Here is a 20477-nt window from a genome sequence, read left to right as displayed (position 1 = left end):
AAAGCCGAACACAACACACAGGAGAAGTGTTTATTGAAACGCTAGACATTGACATTGAACACAGTTCCTCAATCCTACCCTGGATGTGCTTCTGGTTCGTTACGTTTGTTCGAGCAATTTATGTTTGTTTCCTTTTTATTCACTGAGTTAAAACAGAAGACACCTTACATATTTAAGGGCCGATTACCTTAAATCAGCAATAATCACACTTAAGAAATGCAAAGAAATGTGTGGTTTTTCTTTTGTATTTATTACTACTGAAATAGAACGCTGTAGTGGAGACAAAGCAGGACGACATTTAGATACATTCCAGAATTTAAGTTCGTAAGTATTAAACAGCCAGGCTGAGTGGCCCAGGCGGCTGAGGCGCTGGCCTTGACCCCAACTTGGCAGGTTCGATCCTGGCTCAGTCCGGTGGTATTTGAAGGTGCTCAAATAAGTCAGCCTCGTGCTGGCAGATTTAATGGCATGTAAAAAACTCCTGCGGGACTAAATTCCGGCACCTCAGCATCTCCAAAAAACTGTAAAAGCAGTTAGTGGGACGTAAAGCAAATAACATTATTAAGAATTAAACAGAAATAAACAAATATTAATCCAGTAATTGGTGGAAAGTATGTTGAATGATAACCAGTTCAGTTTCAGAGCAAAGAGGCATCAAGACCAGATTTTTATTATACGAGGATAATCCCAAAAATAAGGTGTCATTTTTTTTATAAATACAGAACTGTTCGTGTGGCTGTTGGTCACAATATTTTGAAGAGTGTTTCCCGTGCTCGCATATAAACACGCACGCGCCAAGCTGAGGCACTCAGTCTTAACTTCGCAGCCGTTGAGAATAGACCTCCCGTTGGATGTTACCGCCAAGTGCGAAGTGTGCACAGTTATTAGGTTTCAGAATGCAAAAGGTACTGAACCGACTGAAATCCATCGCCAATTGATGGAAGTGTATGGTGAGTCATGCATGGATGTCAAAAATGTTCGTAAGTGGTTTAGAGAGTTTGCAGCCGGTCGGACTGAAATTCACGACGAACAAAGGAGCAGGAGACCTTCAATTTCCGTCGAGACAGTATGGAGGGTTGAGCAAATCATGCGTGAAGATCAGCGGATCACCCTGGATGATCTCTGCACTTTGGTTCCTGAGGTTTGCCAAAGCGCCGCTCACAGAATGTTAACGGAAAAGTAAAAATACCGGAAGGTATGCGCAAGATGGGTGCCACGCATGCCAACTGAAGACCACGAGGCAACAAGTTGATTCTTCCCGCGCATTTCTTCAACGCTTTGCAGCCGAACAGGACACCTTTTTGGACTCGACTGTCATGGGTGACGAAACCTGGGTGTTCCACTTTACAACTGAGACCAAGCAACAATCACGCCAGGTGGCGGCATCCCTCTTCGCCAAAGCCGCAGAAATTCAAGCAAACACAGTCTGCCAGTAAAGCCATGACAACTGTGTTTTGGGATCGAAAAAGGGTACTGTTGGCTGACTTTATGCCCGCTGGGACCACAATTAACGCTGACAGGTTACTGTGAGACCCTGAAAAAACTCACATGGGCAATTCAGAACCAGAGAAGAGGAATGTTGAGCAAGGGCGTAAATATTCTCCATGACAACACTCGCCCGCACATCACCCGGCAAACCGTTGCTCTCCTGCAACAGTTTCAGTGGATCATCATCACCCACCCACCCTATAGTCCTGACCTGGCGCCCAGTGACTATCACTTTTCCCTAAGTTGAAAGAACATTTGGCTGGAAAGCAATTGCACCGATGATGAGGTGAAAGATGAGGTTCACAACTTCCTGATCAGCATGGCGGCGACCTGGTATGACACGGGCATACAAAAACTGTCACAGCGTCTACAAAACTGCATCGACCGAAATGGGGATTATGTAGAAAAATAGCTAAATGTTCAAACTATAAAATGATGTACACCATTGTAGAAATAAATAGGTCTATGTATTTATAAAAAAATAGGAGACCTTATTTTTGGGATTACATTCATATGTAAAGTACCAGCAAGTGAAAAATGCCACAAGAGGAATACACAGTTATTTTTAAGTTTTGTAGATCCAGATGAGATCTGACCAATTACCATGGGGACAGATGTTAGGCATCCTGAGAAAAGAAGGGATTAGGAATATTATATTACAGGCAATCAAACATTTATTTTCACATTCGGGTAGTTCTTGGTTCAAAGTTGTTACAGGCATAATCGTTCATCTTTATTGTTTGTTGCCTTTATGGATCATTTACTAAGGGCCTGTACTACGACAGCCAGATAAAAGTGCGGTATAAATTTATTTGGCAGTTTGGACATTTATCTGGAAGTTCGGTTGAAACCGCACACTACGACTTTCGTTTATGTGCAATCTGGGAAAATATTCTCGAGTATAGCTATGCCGAAGTTGGAGAGGCTGTTAACGCTCTTATCTGGGATTTAGCTCTTATCGGGGACGCTACCGTAAAGAATGAAGATGGCTACTCATGAAGATGAATCTACATCTGCATGATGCTGTACGAAATTAAGTTGTTACAATGTAATTTATGTATATATATATATTTATGAAGTATGTCATGCTTCCCGTCCAGCTATCACAGAATTCTTAAAGATTTCCCAAGCTAGCAAGTTGTTGCTACTGAGTATACCACTAGTACACAAGCAGTCCACCGCAAGCTTCACGGGTAGCCGTGGTCGTTAGGGCAGCAAAGTTAGCTGCTTAGCAGTTTTTCGTGGGTTCGAGTCCCAATAGTCTAACATTTCTTTACCTTGTAAATGGTAGTCGGTAGGGTACTAGAGGAGATAGCACACATTACCTAATCATTAAAATGCGTGTCAAAAGTGTGGGTTCTATTCCAAATCTATCCGCGACGCACATATGGAGTAAAGGTATACGACGTTGTTCATGGCGATTCGTCTGTCGAATCAGGATGTTAAGGAGGTTATATTTCTTTTACTTCATAACAACTTGCTACAAAAGTATTTACGCTAAAGTGAGATAAATGCTTGCCAGTTACTATTCCCACGTTGTATTGAAAAGAAACTAACTAACTACTTATTCAATGAGCAAACAATTTTTGAATTAATAATAAAATGAATGATCCATTACAAGATATTAGAATCATTCCGTATTGACGGTTTTCACTTTACAATGGCGAAAAATGAAAGTATCCTCCTATTCAATACATCATATATTCCGTCATTAGACGGAGTAAACAAGTACAGACATGTTTCGGCTCGTTTGAGCCATCTTCAGTGAAAAAATTAGGGGGGTTGGAAAAATTTACATAATATGAGTTGAAAAAATGCTATAAAACATAATGAAAGCGCAAATGAAAAAACAAACAAAAGAGAGCCTAGACGGAAACAAAATAGTACAAATATACAATATTTACATCAATATGCAGAGCAAAAAACAACTTAATGCGACAAAATTCAGTGACACAGGTGTTAATTTGAAATAATAATTGATACTAAAAACTGCGTTAACCTAAGAAACAAGGGAATGAGAAAACAAATGATGCAGATGGAAATGAATAATAGTAGCACATGGTGAGGTTGTGGACCTCATATTTTACAAATTATTAGTTTATAAAAACGACAAAACAGTTTGAAATCGCTGTCAAAATCCTAGTGGAAACCCATCACATAAAATTGGTCAGGAGGAGAGCGGGAGCAAACATTTTGAGAGAAACCAAGCCTGAATTAACCTGCAGGCGAAAAGCCTGTGATAAGGAGAAAAAACACCTTAAATTTAAAGCTTCAGAAATAGCAGCATTCTTAATATCTTCTCAATCTAGCGGTCCCTTTCTTCATTATTGTTTCATAATGTTGGCTGGTGTTTTGCCTTATTATAGAGGGGTCGGAAGGGCCGCATATAAAAATATGAGAAGCTGTGTTAGGTAGAAGACATCTGTCTTCTACCTAACACAGCTTCTCATATTTTTATATGCGGCCCTTCCGACCCCTCTATAATAAGGCAAAACACCAGCCAACATTATGAAACAATAATGAAGAAAGGGACCGCTAGATTGAGAAGATATTAAGAATGCTGCTATTTCTGAAGCTTTAAATTTAAGGTGTTTTTTCTCCTTATCACAGGCTTTTCGCCTGCAGGTTAATTCAGGCTTGGTTTCTCTCAAAATGTTTGCTCCCGCTCTCCTCCTGACCAATTTTATGTGATGGGTTTCCACTAGGATTTTGACAGCGATTTCAAACTGTTTTGTCGTTTTTATAAACTAATAATTTGTAAAATATGAGGTCCACAACCTCACCATGTGCTACTATTATTCATTTCCATCTGCATCATTTGTTTTCTCATTCCCTTGTTTCTTAGGTTAACGCAGTTTTTAGTATCAATTATTATTTCAAATTAACACCTGTGTCACTGAATTTTGTCGCATTAAGTTGTTTTTTGCTCTGCATATTGATGTAAATATTGTATATTTGTACTATTTTGTTTCCGTCTAGGCTCTCTTTTGTTTGTTTTTTCATTTGCGCTTTCATTATGTTTTATAGCATTTTTTCAACTCATATTATGTAAATTTTTCCAACCCCCCTAATTTTTTCACTGAAGATGGCTCAAACGAGCCGAAACATGTCTGTACTTGTTTACTCCGTCTAATGACGGAATATATGATGTATTGAATAGGAGGATACTTTCATTTTTCGCCATTGTAAAATGAATGATCCCACGCTGCATCAGTGGCATTAATTACGAATATAAACTTTACTTTCGTCGTAACGTGCAACCTCGTAAATAGTACTAGACAAAAAAGTTACATAACCTGAATCTTAACTTTTGCGTCCAGGTTACATTTTCAGTCTTTTTATTTTCTATAACAGTTTCAGTTTCGTTATACAGTTAATTAATTTTAACATTTCTTCGTATGTGTATATTTAAGTCCTAATTCTGTTTTTGACCTGGACTTCCACATTATAGCTTAATAAGAGTCTGATATTGGATTCTAGTAATACAATTTCAAAAGGAATAGAGCTAAACAAACTAAAACGCCAGGGAACACGTATACCACCGCGCTAAATTTCATTATATTTTCAGTAACCTTATTACCAACCCAATAAAAATGTTACTGCATCTTCCGCATTACAATACTGTAGTTAAAATCCGTTGGTAGTACGCAAGAAAATATTTAACTTCTAGTTTGCAAAACTGCAGCCTACGTATCTGGCTGTTTATCTGACAGTCGTAGTACAGGCCCTAAATAGTATAAAATTGCAGGTAGGAATTTAGTTGGGTGGAAATTCTCTGAACAGCTTGACCTATTTCCAGCAATTTGGTTTTAACAACATCCTACTAATAGACTAATGGACAGACGTGCTGAATACTCAGTGAAACACTTCCCACACAGTTTTCAGAACCCTGAACCACACCAGCTTGAAAAGCAGAGCAACATATAAGAAATTAGCAATTTCAAGACCAAGATGATATCAGTTGAGAAGAAACCTACCAACTGAATATCCAATAGGGAATACAAAACTAGAAAACGTGGATCACTCGAAGTACTTAGGATATGCATTCTAGAATAATGGGAAGTGAAAACGAATCAAGATGTTGCAATGCTAATATAAGCTCATAGCTGTGATCAATGTATTCTGTACGAATATGAAATTATATACAAAATTATACTTGCATCACCCTGACTTTGATGTACAGGAGTGCAAGGTGGGTGGACTTTAGATATATTAATCATAAGCAAGGAAGTAACAGACATCAAAGTGGTGTGAATGATAGTTGGCATAAACTAGTGGGAACGGAGGCAAGAGGGGGTTTGAAATAAGGAGATGAAGCTAAGTTTAGAATGAACTTGATGGCACAGTGGTGCACATGAACTGATATGATGATGAGGTCTTTTGAGACAACCGAGGAGGATAGAGGTTACCAAGGAGAAAGAAAGATTCAGCCAGAGAAGCAAAAGGGAGATTGAGGTGATGATGGCTAGCAGCAGGTTTTAATGATTTCAAGGTAAGAGGAATTGAACTAGACATGGCCACAGTGCTACTTGTAAACAGAGGATTGCAGAGTACTGTATAGTTTATTCACAGAGGCTTGCCGACAATGCTGAAAGTTATAATAATAATAATAATAATAATAATAATAATAATAATAATAATAATAATAATAATGTTATTGTTTGTATGTCCCACTTTTGACGGATTTTGGAGACGCCGAGGTACCAGAATCTTGTCCTACAGGAGTTTTTTTTTTACATGCCAGTAAATCTACAGACATGAGGCTGATATATTTGAATACCTTCAAATACCAAATACTGAGCCAAGATCAAACCTGCCAAGTTGGGGTCAGAAAGCCAGCACCTTAACCATCCGAGCCACTCCACCCAGTGAATAAATGCTGAAAGGCATAACAATTTATAATGAAGGTGGATGGATGGATGGATGTGCTGAACAGTCACTGAATCACATTTTCACATGGAATTTCCAGAATCGTGAACTCACATCAACCGCCACCTTCAAAAGTACAATGTAGATTTTTTTTGCTAGTTGCTTTACGTCGCATTGACACAGGTCTTATGGCAACGATGGGACAGGAAAGACCTAGGAATGGGAAGGAAGTGGCCATGGCCTTAATTAAGGTACAGCCTGGTGTGAAAATGGGAATCCACAGAAAACCATCTTCAGGGCTGCCGACAGTGGGGTTGGAACCCACTATCTCTCGGATGCGAGCTCACAGACAATGTAGTTCATCAACCGTCAAACCATATTTTTGATGGTAAACTGGCAGATAAGGAAAATTATTTTAGTAAATGCTTCATATACAAGAAAAAATGAAAATTCTGATATCTAAAGCCTCTGTACTGGGAATTCATAGCAGGAAACAACTCCAAATTCAAACCTAGCTGAAAAGACTCACCTAATACACGCTCATTCTTGAAGGAGAACTCTTCTACAGAGTTGTCTGGCAGAACTGAACCCAAGAAACGAAGCCCAGTCCTAGAAAACAAAAAATGTACACTGTAAATAATACCCTAATAAAGAACTAACGCAACAAAAATGTATCCAAAACATCATAATGAAAGTTTATAAAATAATGATATATCCCTGGTACACAAGCCATGAGCTCTAAGTTTTATACTTTTATATCTTGGAGAATGTTGAGTTTCATTATGGGCAGTCTAACATGAACAGCTGAGATTTCACCTACGTAAGTCACAGTATAAGTAATGGAAAGGAACAAACAAGTACGAAGCTAGTCTGAGACTGAAAAGAAATGGATGCAGAGGAACTGGGATTGATGAGTACCAATCTATTTGAAGACAACAGTGTATGAAAATGTGGCCACCGTTTTCTTTCTATATCTTCCATATCGCACACTGATCGTCATTGTATTTTTTCCTATTACGTGTTCCTTACGATGTGCCTAACTTTCTACACTCAAGTCACAGACTTGTTATGGATCCTGTACAACACAATAAAGAAATTCTAATTATACCATACTGTTCCAAAAATAAGTCACACTTTTCATCTAAATTTCTACTCCGAAGTGAGGTTGTGGCTTATGTTCCCTTTGTTCCCTGTGACAACATTTCATTATACTGCGTAATGTTTAAAAGTAGTGTTTACTTTTCATTTCAAATAATGCAACAATAGGCCCAAAGCTAGCATCTGTAAACCAAACTGGTGGCAGATGCAAGAGTGCAGTCTTCAATTTTGTCATTTAAATAGTGATTACCATTTTGTAAACTTGTACTCAAAGCCAGTTCAGTAAGAAGTTGTCTTCCAGTAAGAAGGTCTATCTTTTGCCAGTATGAAAATGAGACAGAATAAAAAGCATCATTAAGACTAAAAATTCAGTGAAGTAGTTACAACCCAAGGTTCAGTCTTCCAGTTGCTCCTAACGCTAATACCATAACAAACAGAGAGATGAAAGAAAGTCAAAAAAATTTGAAGCCAGTGTCCCTTTCCACCCACAAGATAAAGGACGGGATAGCTATATCACAAGAGGTAATACAACTGAAGGTCTTTGAAACCATAAATAAAAGTTCTTAAGACATATTGCGAAGAGAATTCCATGCAAGTGCAGTGCATACTGGTCCCATCAGTTTATGCTCAGAAGTGGCCTTGTTCTTTGATGGACCACCACACTGGCACAGACAATGTCAGCAGATTTTCAGCAAAAATGTATAACTTCTAGAGACACATCATCCAAATGCAACATAATTACCGATACCCTTTTCAACAAATCAGCAATGTTGACAAGGTGCCCGTCCTTTTTGACACTGCAAGCAATACAACAGCAGGCAGGAAACAGGAGGAAAGTATTTTGTAAAGAGGAAGCAGGAATGAAAATCTTAGAATACTGGTGAAGTCAGCTGTTACGGCCCTTAGGGGAAAGTAATCTCCCAATTATTCTCAAGAGAAACATTCTGCCCAATGAAAACTTTCCTCAGTGCGCTTAATGATTCGTTGCTAAGAAAACTGAACTGATGGTTTACTGCCTGTCTGCTGTTTGGAACTTCAGATCTAGAGCACTACTTGCTAGGAGTCATGCTAGTTTTGGATGCTTGAGGGGAGTTCAATTCCTGAAGGGAAGAATAAACTTCACCTACAAAAGACAGACCATACTGTATTACCCAGGCTGCATGACTTCAGAACTAAAGGTCACCATGACGTAAACAAGCCTTTCAAAGAACACCTCAGTAAACAGTATCAGTTCTTCCTGCACGCACTTAAGCGCTCAAAATTGTGATAAATATAAATTTGAATTTCATTTCTCAGCTAACAAACTTTTTTCCAAGTGCAATAATTCTTTAAAGTTATATTTGAGAGCCATTCAATATCAGCCTGGTTGTGAAATTCACCTGGCATAACTGACTATTTTAGTCTTCTTTTAGGAACTGTGATTCACACGAAGTAATAGGATGTCAGGCATTTATATGCTGACAAGAGGCAGAGGGAGCAATATATTTAGGCCTAAGTAAAATTTTAATGTGCTGAAAAGTGTAGATTTTCCCAGTTTCAGTAAAACTTTAATGTGATCATGAAAACTAATTCCCCATAATCCATTTTCTGATGATTATTTTTAAACTAGCGTCACCAAGAGAAATTTCCTTCCCTACATCTTGTGCTCATCGTTCACTTGTGAATGATAAATTATAAATAAAATTAGAGTTCAGAAAGCACATCTTCCGGAAAGACTAGTAAGAAATCATCACACTCCAGTAAACTTCAGCTAAAATAATTGTCATTGAAAGAATGGCATAATACTGGAGAAGAAACAGCTCAAAATCTCATTCCTAGCATGTCATTCTAATACAACATCCGCACCTCTTACCACTTATTATAGCACGTGGTATGAGAGTATACCCTGCATTTGGTGTGGAGTAAGTTTCAGAAGAAACTATAGAGAGATTTGCCCATTTAAACATCATGAATGACAATTTAAAGGACAGTATTCAGAAATTGTTACCAGGAAATGATTACTTCTTCCAGAACCAGCAATGATCCCAAGCATACAGCAGAGACTGACCGACATGTGTCCTACTTTATAATATGCTCTACACCCTAAAAAAAAATTGCAGTCTTCTGTATTTACATTTTCAAATAATCCTTTCATTACAGAATCTAGAATCTTCCAAACTCTAATCTGTTCAGCGTTGTTATTAAATATGGGAGCTGCCCCCTTCCATTTTTTATTTCCAGGGATATTGGAAGAGTTAAGATGAAAGAACTGCTTCATTCTGTTATCTCAAACTCACTACTGAGCACCTGTGGAGTGAAATGGAAAGACGAGTAAGAAATCATCACATCTCCAGTAAACTTCAGCTAAAAGAATTGTCACTGAAAGAATGGCATAATACTGGAGAAGAAACAGCTCAAAATCTCATGCCTAACATGAGAAAGTGCAACAAGGATGATTCACAGAAAAGAAAGCACACCTAGTACTGAAAGACCGAATTGACCACTGTTTTTGTTCTGGAACAAAGTTTTGTATGAGCAGGAATACTTTTGTCAAGCTTAAAACTCTGACCGTGAGAAGGTATATTTATTGATTAAAATAAAAGTTTGTCAAGAATATGTAACTACACTGACCGGCAACATTAATGGATCACTTGAATTTCCAAAGGAAAAAGCATATTGAATTGTGAAACATTTGTTATCTAAGTAATGTTATTGGTCTGTTATTGCTACCTTAGTTACTTTTTTTTCCATAAAAATAATCAATTTACATAACAAAACAAATGTTTCACAATTTAACATGTTTTTTTCCTTTGGAAATTCAAGTGATTCATTAATTTTGCCAGTCAGTGTAGTTACCCTTAAAATTTGGAAGTAGGCCTACTTAAGTTTGTTTTTAAAATTTTTGAAATTTCTCAAAATATTTTTCTGTTTACTGGTGGCTGTTGTAACACACTTCCACGGCTGTTGATAGAAGGTATATAGTAACCTTGCCAGCCATGTAGCCATGATGAAACACTGAATCCAGAGTGTTCCATAGTTAAGCAACATTGGGCACAGTAATCACTCAGATGGGTAGTCCTCATGCTCTTTTGGTTACAGGAGGAGCAGATGGGAATGGACCATTCTATTGCAAGGAAACTCTGGCTGACAGTGCCTGATCAGTGGCTCCGTGGCTGAGCTGGGAGCACTGAGTAAGCTGCCAACACCATCCAGTTTTGCCCATTAAAAATAAAAAATTTAAAAAGCCATCTTAATCTAATGAGAATTAAGCAAGACAAACTCGGTGGCTGCAGACATATGTATTTAGAAAGCGTAATAGCAAGAGACTTTTTTTACAAGTTGTTTTACATCGCACCGACACAGATGAGTCTTAGAGCGACTATGGGATAGGAAAGGGCTAGTAGTGGGAAGGAAGCAGCCGTGGCCTTAAGGTACAACCCCAGCATCTGCATAGTGTGAAAATGGGAAACCATAGATAGCTGTACTGAGGACCACTAACAGTGGGGTTCGAACTATCTCCCAAATGCAAGCTCACAGCAGCGCACGTGAAACAGCACAGCCAACTCGCTCGGTAGCAAGACACCAGAATTAAAGCAAAAGTTACATGGTAAATAACATGACATAGCTTTACATATATCATTATTACAGCTAGATTATTTGCAGTTTCACATAGAATTGAAACAATACACAATAGCCTCACACATACCAACTCAGTAAACGCCTCTGTTACTCTGATCTCAAAATCTGACTTAAGATACCACACACAAAAGTTCCAAGATATTTCATATTATTCAATAACAAGAGTTTAGAGCTACCAGGCTAAATGTTGAACAAGTACGTACAGGTAGTTAAAGACATTACAAAAGAGCACAAAAGTCCTACTACACTTCTAGGACACCTCTTGCTATATACAATAAGACAGTTAAGTGAAAGCCACAACCAAAATTTGAAAATCTCATCTTGGTATCTAAAATAATATTGTTTTTACTATGGTGTCTGCAAGTTTTTCAGAGAAACTGCAATTTGTCCAAGAATTAGAGAGAGAGAGGAGAGGACCGAGCTGGATAGCTGCAGTTGCTTAAGTGCGGCCATTATGCAGCATTCGGGAGATAGTGGGTTCGAACCCCACTGTCGGCAGCCCTGAAGATGGTTTTCCGTGGTGTCCCATTTTCACACCAGGCAAATGCTGGGGCTGTACCTTAATTAAGGCCACGGCCGCTTCCTTCCCATTCCTAGCCCTTTCCTGTCCGATCGACGCCGTAAGACCTATCTGTGTCAGTGCGACATAAAGCTACTTGCAAAAAAAAAAAAAAAAAAAAAAAAAAAAAAAAAAAAAAAAAAAAATAGAGAGGAACAGATCTGCTCTTCCTCTGCTGCTATAGACCAGGACAAAAATGAACAAAGTATATCAGCCGTTCCGCACGTCGAAGTGCGCGAGAAACTCTAGGCGCTCAGTTGTGCTCTAGAGTTGACATCAGACCCTGAAAAATAACAACACAAAAGATATTTGCGTCTCCATGAAAGAGAGTTGTTCACAGGAAGGATTGAAACCAAAGAACCTTTGTTGCATCTTTAAACTTACAATTCCTCAGAATCCTCACAGACTAACCTCAAAAGAGATGAAAATGATTCTCTGGTGTAAGTAATGGAAGGGAACAAACAAGTCTCTCCATTCTGTTGCTCCCTCTTCCCACACACTTATTCATTTTCTTTAACCTTGTGTGTTCCTATGATTCTCTGCTGTGTCAACCATCCTAACGTAACTGGTATAAGTGCCACGGGTGGTTGCATTATTGTCACTCTTGCACCCTAGATATTCTCATAGTTTCATGCCAGTCTGTTGTGCAAACCAGAAAAACAAACTAGTGAGTGTCTGGACTTGGGATTAAAACATAATTATTTGCTTTACGTCCCATTAACTACTGATGATGATGATGCTTGTTGTTTAAAGGGGCCTAACATCGAAGGTCATCGGCCCCAAAACCATTAACTACTATTCCAGTTTTTTTTTTATATGCTGAGGTGCTGGAATGTAGTCCCGCAAGTTCTTTTACATGGCAGTAAATCTACTGACACGAGGCTGACATATTTGAGCAACTTCAAATACCACTGGACTGACCCAGGATCGAACCTGCCAAGTTGGGGTCAGAAGGCCAGCGCCTCAACCATCTGAGCAACCGAGCCCGGTCGATTATAACACTAGAGAGTGTACATTTTTCGTGATTAACCTCAATATGAATGGTTTTATTGTACACTTTACCATGATCTAACAAGTCATTAGAGAATAAATCTCTCCTGATTTGTGTTACACAAAGTACTTTGTCCTGTCACATTAAAGTGTACAATATAAATTTGCCTGATTTGTCCTCACTCTAAAGGCTGGCTGGATCCTCAAATAGCAACGCCAAAGGGTGCATGGTATTGGAAAGCAGTAAAAACCGATGGCACCATAATGAGGCATAAAAGACCTAAGGAGGAGTAAGGTAGTTTGCCATTGCTTTCCTCCCTGGGACAGAAAGTAGTACTCCAGCACAGCCAGCCGTACAAGTACCACCTTTCATAACAAGAAGGATTACATGGAAAGAAGAGGGAATGCCAAGTTCTGCATGTTTACAGGTAAAACATTGTTAAAACATTACTCCTTTAATAACATCTACAATAATAATAATAATAATAATAATAATAATAATAATATATTATTATTGTTATTATAATTATAAAAGAACAGCTGCAAACAAGTTGTAATTGTTTCTAATAATGCTGAGTAGCAGAACAATTCTGGTGAGTAGAAATAAAACTTAAGTAATATAACTACACACTTGTTACAAAAATAACAGAATGTGGTATCTCACATTCAAAGAAAATGCTATTTCAGACTTCAACAATCAATCAAGCTTTTACTGCTGTTTTGAGAGTTGATCTTTGCGACGTTTAATAAAATTATACATGATAATATACTAGGCTTGCACAAATTGTTCTGAAATTCCTTTACTATTGCTTCCCTATCAGCTTCCTTCTGCCAAATCAAACCTTACAAGTCATTTGTGTATAAAACACGTGTATTATCAGTACTAAATTATAAAACTCAGCTTCAATTTGTTAAACTTCTTCCAGAATATCTTTCCTTGATTTTATACGACACTGATGCTTTTCCACATAACAGGGCGTAAATTTTCTTAACTGTTAGAGTCTGTAATAGGATAATGAGTCTGAATCGTGGTGAGTGTCGCAGAGCTGTCTATCCTTAAAACACAGTATATGATCATGATTGAAAAAGCCTAAAGACTTAATCAGCTCCAATGTTTTTAACATTACACAATCAGTGAAATTAAATTATGGTTTCCTTCCTGGAAATATAGGCCAAAGGCAGGTATTTATATAAGTGGAGGCACATGCTTCCCCTACTGCACTGTCACTGTATTGCCCTACATAGGAGGCTTGCAATGGTGTCTCAACCGCGCACTAGTACCAGCATCTTGGAAAGGTCTAGCATTCCAACTGATGAGCCCACTGCTACACTGGGGCGAAACGCTGGTAATTCCACCATTGAAAACTCCTAAAGACTTAACGAGCTTAAATATTTTTAACTCTATATGATGTTCAGTAAACCAAAGGGCTAATACCAAATTGTTTCTAGACAAACATTTACGGCCACAATCTGCAATGAAACACATGCTGAAATTCCCTTTTCTTCCGATGTACAATATTTTCTTTTTTTTCAATTTGCTTTACATCGCACCAACACATAGGTCTTATAGCAATGATAAGATAGGAAAGGGTGAGGGGGAAGTAAACGGCCATGCCCCTGATTATGGTACAGCCTGGTGTGAAAATGATACCCTGTTCTTAACATGTACAAGTTTTCTAAATTTCTTTATATCTATGTGACCCTTCACTTTTCTGTGTTGGACAACTTTGTATATATCAGAGGTACACAGCTGGGCACCAGTTGAGGCTAGCCAAGTGCCACCAGGCTGGCATAACATAAGTAGGGGCAACTTACATAGAATGCATACATCACAGTGAAGCAAGAGAGCGAACACATTTGGCAGGGAAGTGAAACAGAGAAGTTTGATTGTGACTATGAAGCTCCCCTCCACTATTCACCAAAATGATGTTTCGAGTACAGTATTAAAAATAAATTTTTAAAAGCACTATAATTGCATGAAGACTGACTTTTTCAACATATTCCGGTTCAATTTATACTGCGCACTATATAAACTCAGTTTTATTTGCTTATATTTATACAATCAAAGAAAACTGACACATTATGTAATTTTTGTGTTACAATTTATAAAGACGCAGGGTTTAGGCGTAGGCCTACAAGCTAACATTTACAATTCCTTGGATGGAAATGACAGTATTTCCATTAAAAAAGTAAAATTCATGTTATTCATTCAGCAAAACGCAATATATTTACATAATTCAACAGGTTTAATGCTTGATTTTGCACAGTGTTGTCGTGTTAAGCAACTTCCCCTCTTCACTGATTTCTAAAAATAGTATTTAAGACTTGTCAGGTGTCCAATGATAATAGCTAGCCTCTAAATGGCGAGGGAGTTTCATCACGAATAAGGACATAGATATTTACTATCCAAGATTAAAGTACAACAAAAAGAACGTAAATGCATCTACCAAATAGATGTCCAGTATGTCTTCATATAAATTATCCAACTGATGTTACTCCCAGTAAGCATGATTGCATTGTTGATGAGTTCATCAGATAATTTAAAACCAAGCAAACACAAGCCACAGCTTATCCACCTTAACTCCATATTATATAAAAAATATTTCTAAAGCACCTCTTAAAATATAATATTGAAAATGTAATTCATTACATACAGTACAAAAATATTTGAGGTTGTAGGCCATCTCTTCATTGTATGCAGTCAAAATACATAAACTGCAATAAAAATAAATAACTTATCTCATACAATGTAAATTGAAAATGAATTGGATTTCTGCCCCCTTTCTTTCGTTACTTTCTGCCTCCATTTCGAAGTCTGGTATTGCTGCAGTGATGGAGAGTGACTAGAGGAACTTCGCTCAACCTTCATGGCCTGTGACATGACCACGCCACTGTGGCTGAATAGCATACGCTCATTGCCAGCCTGCCTGGCTGATTTTAGTGCTGTGTTCCCGCGGGACAAAATGCCTAGCGTGAGCACCTCTGGTGTGTGTGTGTGTATATATATACTGGTTAATTTCTTGTAGTCAGGTGACATTTCCCCTTTCCCCCCGTGTACCTTCCACATTTCAGACGCATTGGTTGTGCTCCAAATGTCATTACTCGGCATCAACCAAAGTTCGGCAGCTTCCATACTATTACAGCCATAACTGAGACAGACTTCTGCAGAAGCTGTAACTTTTCTCTGGCCTGTGCCAAGAAACAGAAGCAAAAACACTACGTCCATCAAGAAACAGATAAAGAGACAGGAGCGGAAATGTAGCTAAAATAACACTTATCTTCTGAAATGTGTTGGCACACTTATTTTATCTGGACACATTTTAGTACAACAGTACTGCAGCTACAGGATTGGTTTTCCCATATACACAATTCTGTCATTTCATCCCAGTATAAAGAACATTCGTAACTTGGAAAGTCCCTGACCCCTTCAGTCCAAATTATCAACAGTTCACACAGTATTTCAATTTTATGCCACTGAACTTGCATAAAATCAAACAGCAAAGATTCACACAGAAAAAAATTGCAGATGCTCACTATGTTGTGCAAGCTGCCAATAGCAGAGCAACAGATAAAATGTAATTTTTTGCCTTTTAAATCATTAATTATTTTTTACAATTTGCTTTATATCGTACTGACGCAGATAGGTCTGGTGATGATGGGATAGGAAAGGGATAGGAGTGGGAAGGAAGCAGCTGTGGCGTTAAGGTACAGCCCCAGATTTTGCATGGTGTGAAAATGTGGAAACCACAGAAAACCATATTTAGGATGTCGACAGTGGGGTTCAAGACCCCTATCTCCTGAATGCAAGCTCACAGTTATGGCAAAAAGCGGCCCAACCTAGTCATCTTAATATGCTGCAACCTACACAAATCTCAGCCACTTTCTGTATGCTCGCATTTGGATGGATAACAATATGACAACGACCAAGAGATAAAATCAGAGAAAGAGGCTAGTTAAGTCTCCCACCCAAGTGAACCTGTCATCATGAGAACTTAATAAACATGATATGCCTCAGTTAGCAAACAGGCAGGCATGCCTGACATACAGTGAAAGTCAATTCGTAATGTTTGTAGTTTACATCCCTCTAATAACTTAACCTTCCGAGATGCAGAATTGGGTATTGAAAAATGATTCATTAATGTAACAATAATAAAAATAATGTAGGTTTTATGCTCCACTAACTACTTTAACAGTTTTCAGACATGTTGAGGTGCCTGTATGTCGGCCCACAGGAGTTCCTTTATGTGCAGGTAAATCTACAGACATGAGGCTTAAGTATTAGAACTCCTTCGAATACCACTGGAGCTGAGCAGGGATCAAACCTGCCAATCTAAGTTCAGAAAGCCTGTGGATCTCCTGTCTGAATCACTTGCCCCGGTATTCGTTAATCTAACAACATAGGTATCTCACACTAGAATGTCTTAAGGGCAAGAGATAATAGAGTGGCACACACTGAGATTTAATGAATAGCACAATTCCTATAATGAGTATAATGAGTAAAAAAATAAGCAAGTGATTTATTAACACGTAAAGAAAGTGCTAAATTAATAACTGTTGTGAATATGAAAAGAAAGCTTGTAATTCTACAAGACTGTTAACACAATGATCATGATAGGACTCAAGTCTTTTGAGGAACATGAACCACAGGGAAGCAACTTTTTTTCTTACAATTGGTTTTATGTCACACCGATACAGATAGGATATGTGGCGGCGACGGGACAAAAAAGAGCTAGGAGTGGGAAGGAAGTGGCCATGGCCTTAAGTAAGGTACAGACCCAGCTTATTCCTGGAATGAAAATGAGGAAACCATGGAAAACCATCTTCAGGGCTACTGGCAGTGGGGCTCGAACCCACTGTCTCCCGAATGCAGGCCTACAGCTGAACGACCCTAACCGCACGGATAACTTGCATGGTAACATGACTTGCTTCAAAAATCTCATATGCATTGGTTGGGATTTGAACCACGGCCACCTTAGTGAAAAACCAATGGCTATGCCATTCTGCTATCACACGCCCCTTGTTGCAAATAATCTGGATAAATTAATTCTGTTAATCTACTGAGGGAATAGCTTCAGGTCATCATGGTACCAATATTTACTTCATTCACACATTACTTCCACGAATGATATAAAATCTAGTACTATATCAACGAAAGATAAGGATATTTATTTAAATAACAGTTCACTCAAAAAGGTTACATGTGAGTCTACAGCAATAAGATAAGATAGTGGTTACCTTTGGACTCTGGTTATAGTTCAATGAACTGAATGAAACCAGTATATTTATATATACACTTCTCTTCACTTATCAATGCTTAGCCCAGGCAGCCTGTCTCAGTCTGCTTAGACCACTGATATGACAAACATGAGTACCAATCCATCAGAAATAAGACGACACAGAACAAACTTCACATTTTCCAATGATGAAGGTTTTAATTATGAACATTTGGTGTGGCTAACACTAGCCTGGTGCAACCTCCGCATGGCAGACCTTCCAACAAAAGGCGGGCAGCATTGCAGTGTATAAAGAAATTGTGATGTTATGGAGGAGGATAGTACTGTGTGTGTGTGTGTGGTGAATAAATTGCAGGGATGTTGAGGACAGCACAAACACCCAGTCCCCAAGTCAAGTGAATTAATCGTTTAAGATTAATTTGGAATCAAACCCAGCACCCTTTGATTCAAAGGCCACTACAAAGACCATTCAGCGAGGGAGCCGGACAATGATGGAGGTAACATAACGAACATTCAAGACAATCATAATAATCTAATCTAACAGTCTATTTATTTTGTAAGATATGTAAATATTCCCTATCTGTGAGCTATTACAATGTTTCTAGGAGCATCCTTGTTAAATTATTGAAACCAGCAGCTCTCTGCTTCAAAACAGTGAATGGTAATGCACATAATCTACTCCCATCATACAACTAATCTATAAAGTAACCCAGTTCAAAAAAAACACAAATAACTTTCTGCCAATCTGTGCTCTGAAGTACCAACATTTTCAAGTACAATATTTGAAACTGTGTTGATGTCTTTTCCCAGAAATGTGTTTTATAAGTTAAACAACTAGTATACTGGTTCCACCTAGTTGATACATACAAGTTTATTTACAATTCAAAGTATGAAAAACATCATTAGAACAACAGTACACGTTTTAGCCGCATTAGGCTATCTTCAACTGTCTAGAAATAAAATTAAAATTAATTTATTGATAGTTGCAAAACATGAGTCAAATTTACATAGATATTATACTTTTAAATTAAAATAGGTGCCTGCTGAAACATCATTAGATGAAAGAGTTGCTTGATTTAGTATGATGAAGTCAGAATTAGTCTGACATTGAACAATTGTACGTAATAAATGACAATGATAATGTAATTAAAAATGTATTCTGTTCCTTAAAATTTGTTTTACGTAAAAATGTTGACAATTCATTAAAAGTGTTGTTCCACTTCATATAAAAACTTCTAGAATGTCAGAGTTTACAAATTTACATTTAACTACTATTAATGCCAGCCAAACCATTGAGTGGAAACGAACTGCTGTCAGGTTATGTTGCGTGATATATGAAAACAAAAAATACTAGCCTAAGATGAATATTAAAACGAGGGAAGCAAGATGTAGGGAAAGAAGAACCACATACACAAAAATATAGAAGAACAGTCATAAAACTTGCTCTCAACAGCTCTGAGTTTGCGTCATATCATGTCTGTACACTGGCTAACATGACACTAAGTCGGTAACATGTTCGTCCCCGTGTGAGCGTGAACAATGTTATCGGCAGAGGGAAGTGAGATATGGAATGCGGACGCGAGACCGAGGTGTAACATGGTGATAGCAATTAACTGAACTTATAATAAAAATTTATGATTTCCAAAATTCCATTGAGGTCGAAGGCTGCATTAAATCTTTGATCCAAGTGAAAATGGATCATTTCCCAGATATTAAGTAATTTGCACTTCAGTAAGATATTCACATTGTGTTCATGTCTTTTTTAATGGAAGTATACGAGTGACAAATCCTCTGTTTGTTCATTATTGTATCTATCTTATCTTTTTGCAATGACATGTTCTCAATAGTGGATATTAAAATTTCAACCTGTTTGCTCTATATAACTCTCCTGGCATTGATTGCATTTCATTCTAGACCCCGAATTTAGAAATTTATTATTATTATCATCATCAATGACATTCTGTAATCTAACATTGGTATTATCAACCTTAAAAAGACACTAAGTTTGTTTCTTGAAAATATTAGCAACATGTAAAATTTTGTTACTGTTTTATGTGAATGTAACGTACTTCTTTTTACTGTCAGCAATATATTTAAGGTGGTGGCAGGTTTATTTTTCACCTTGTAATGATTTTATTTATGTAGCTTTAGTTATAGCCGTTTATAGAGCTATTTGATAGAGGGTATTAATCTCTTTCCCATAATTATACTTAGAAAGCAGACTCTGTATTAAACTGTACAAGATTTTCTTGTGAGAATTTGGGTGAAAAGAGGTTTTATTATATTAATTGTCTTGAGTGGATTTTCTACAGATGTCATAGAAAAGACGGTTGTGATTCCTGGCAATTTTAAGGTCTAAATAATTCAATGATTTGTCCACTTCAGATTCTAATGTGAATTTAATGTATGGGTCCATAGAGTTGAGAAAATCAATTTTGTTGATATAGCTGCCTCTGTGGATCCGTGGTAAAGTGTCGGCCTCCGGATCCCAAGATAGCGGGTTCAAACCTGGCAAGAGAGATCCGGTTTACTCTGTCTGCCATCTAGTGGGCCTAGAATAAAACAGAACGTGGAAATTGACGAGCAGACAGCCAGATAGCGTCAAATTGAAATGTCTGCAC

The 20477-nt window shown here is 37.8% G+C and overlaps 1 protein-coding gene across 1 annotated transcript in view; it reads right to left on the bottom strand.

Annotated features, from left to right (window-relative positions):
* The window catches only part of P5CDh1 (delta-1-Pyrroline-5-carboxylate dehydrogenase 1), a 241063-nt gene that overhangs the window by 207898 nt on the left and 12688 nt on the right, over positions 1-20477 (bottom strand). Inside the window, exon 2 of the mRNA XM_067141060.2 lies at positions 6887-6966. Coding sequence (XP_066997161.1) covers positions 6887-6966 — 80 coding nt within the window. The remainder of the gene's footprint in view (positions 1-6886; positions 6967-20477) is intronic.

The sequence above is a fragment of the Anabrus simplex genome, chromosome 2 (assembly GCF_040414725.1).
Source record: "Anabrus simplex isolate iqAnaSimp1 chromosome 2, ASM4041472v1, whole genome shotgun sequence".
Lineage (NCBI taxonomy): Eukaryota > Metazoa > Arthropoda > Insecta > Orthoptera > Tettigoniidae > Anabrus > Anabrus simplex.
The sequence above is the reverse complement of the archived record's forward strand: the minus strand, read 5'-3'. Positions and strand labels throughout refer to the sequence as shown.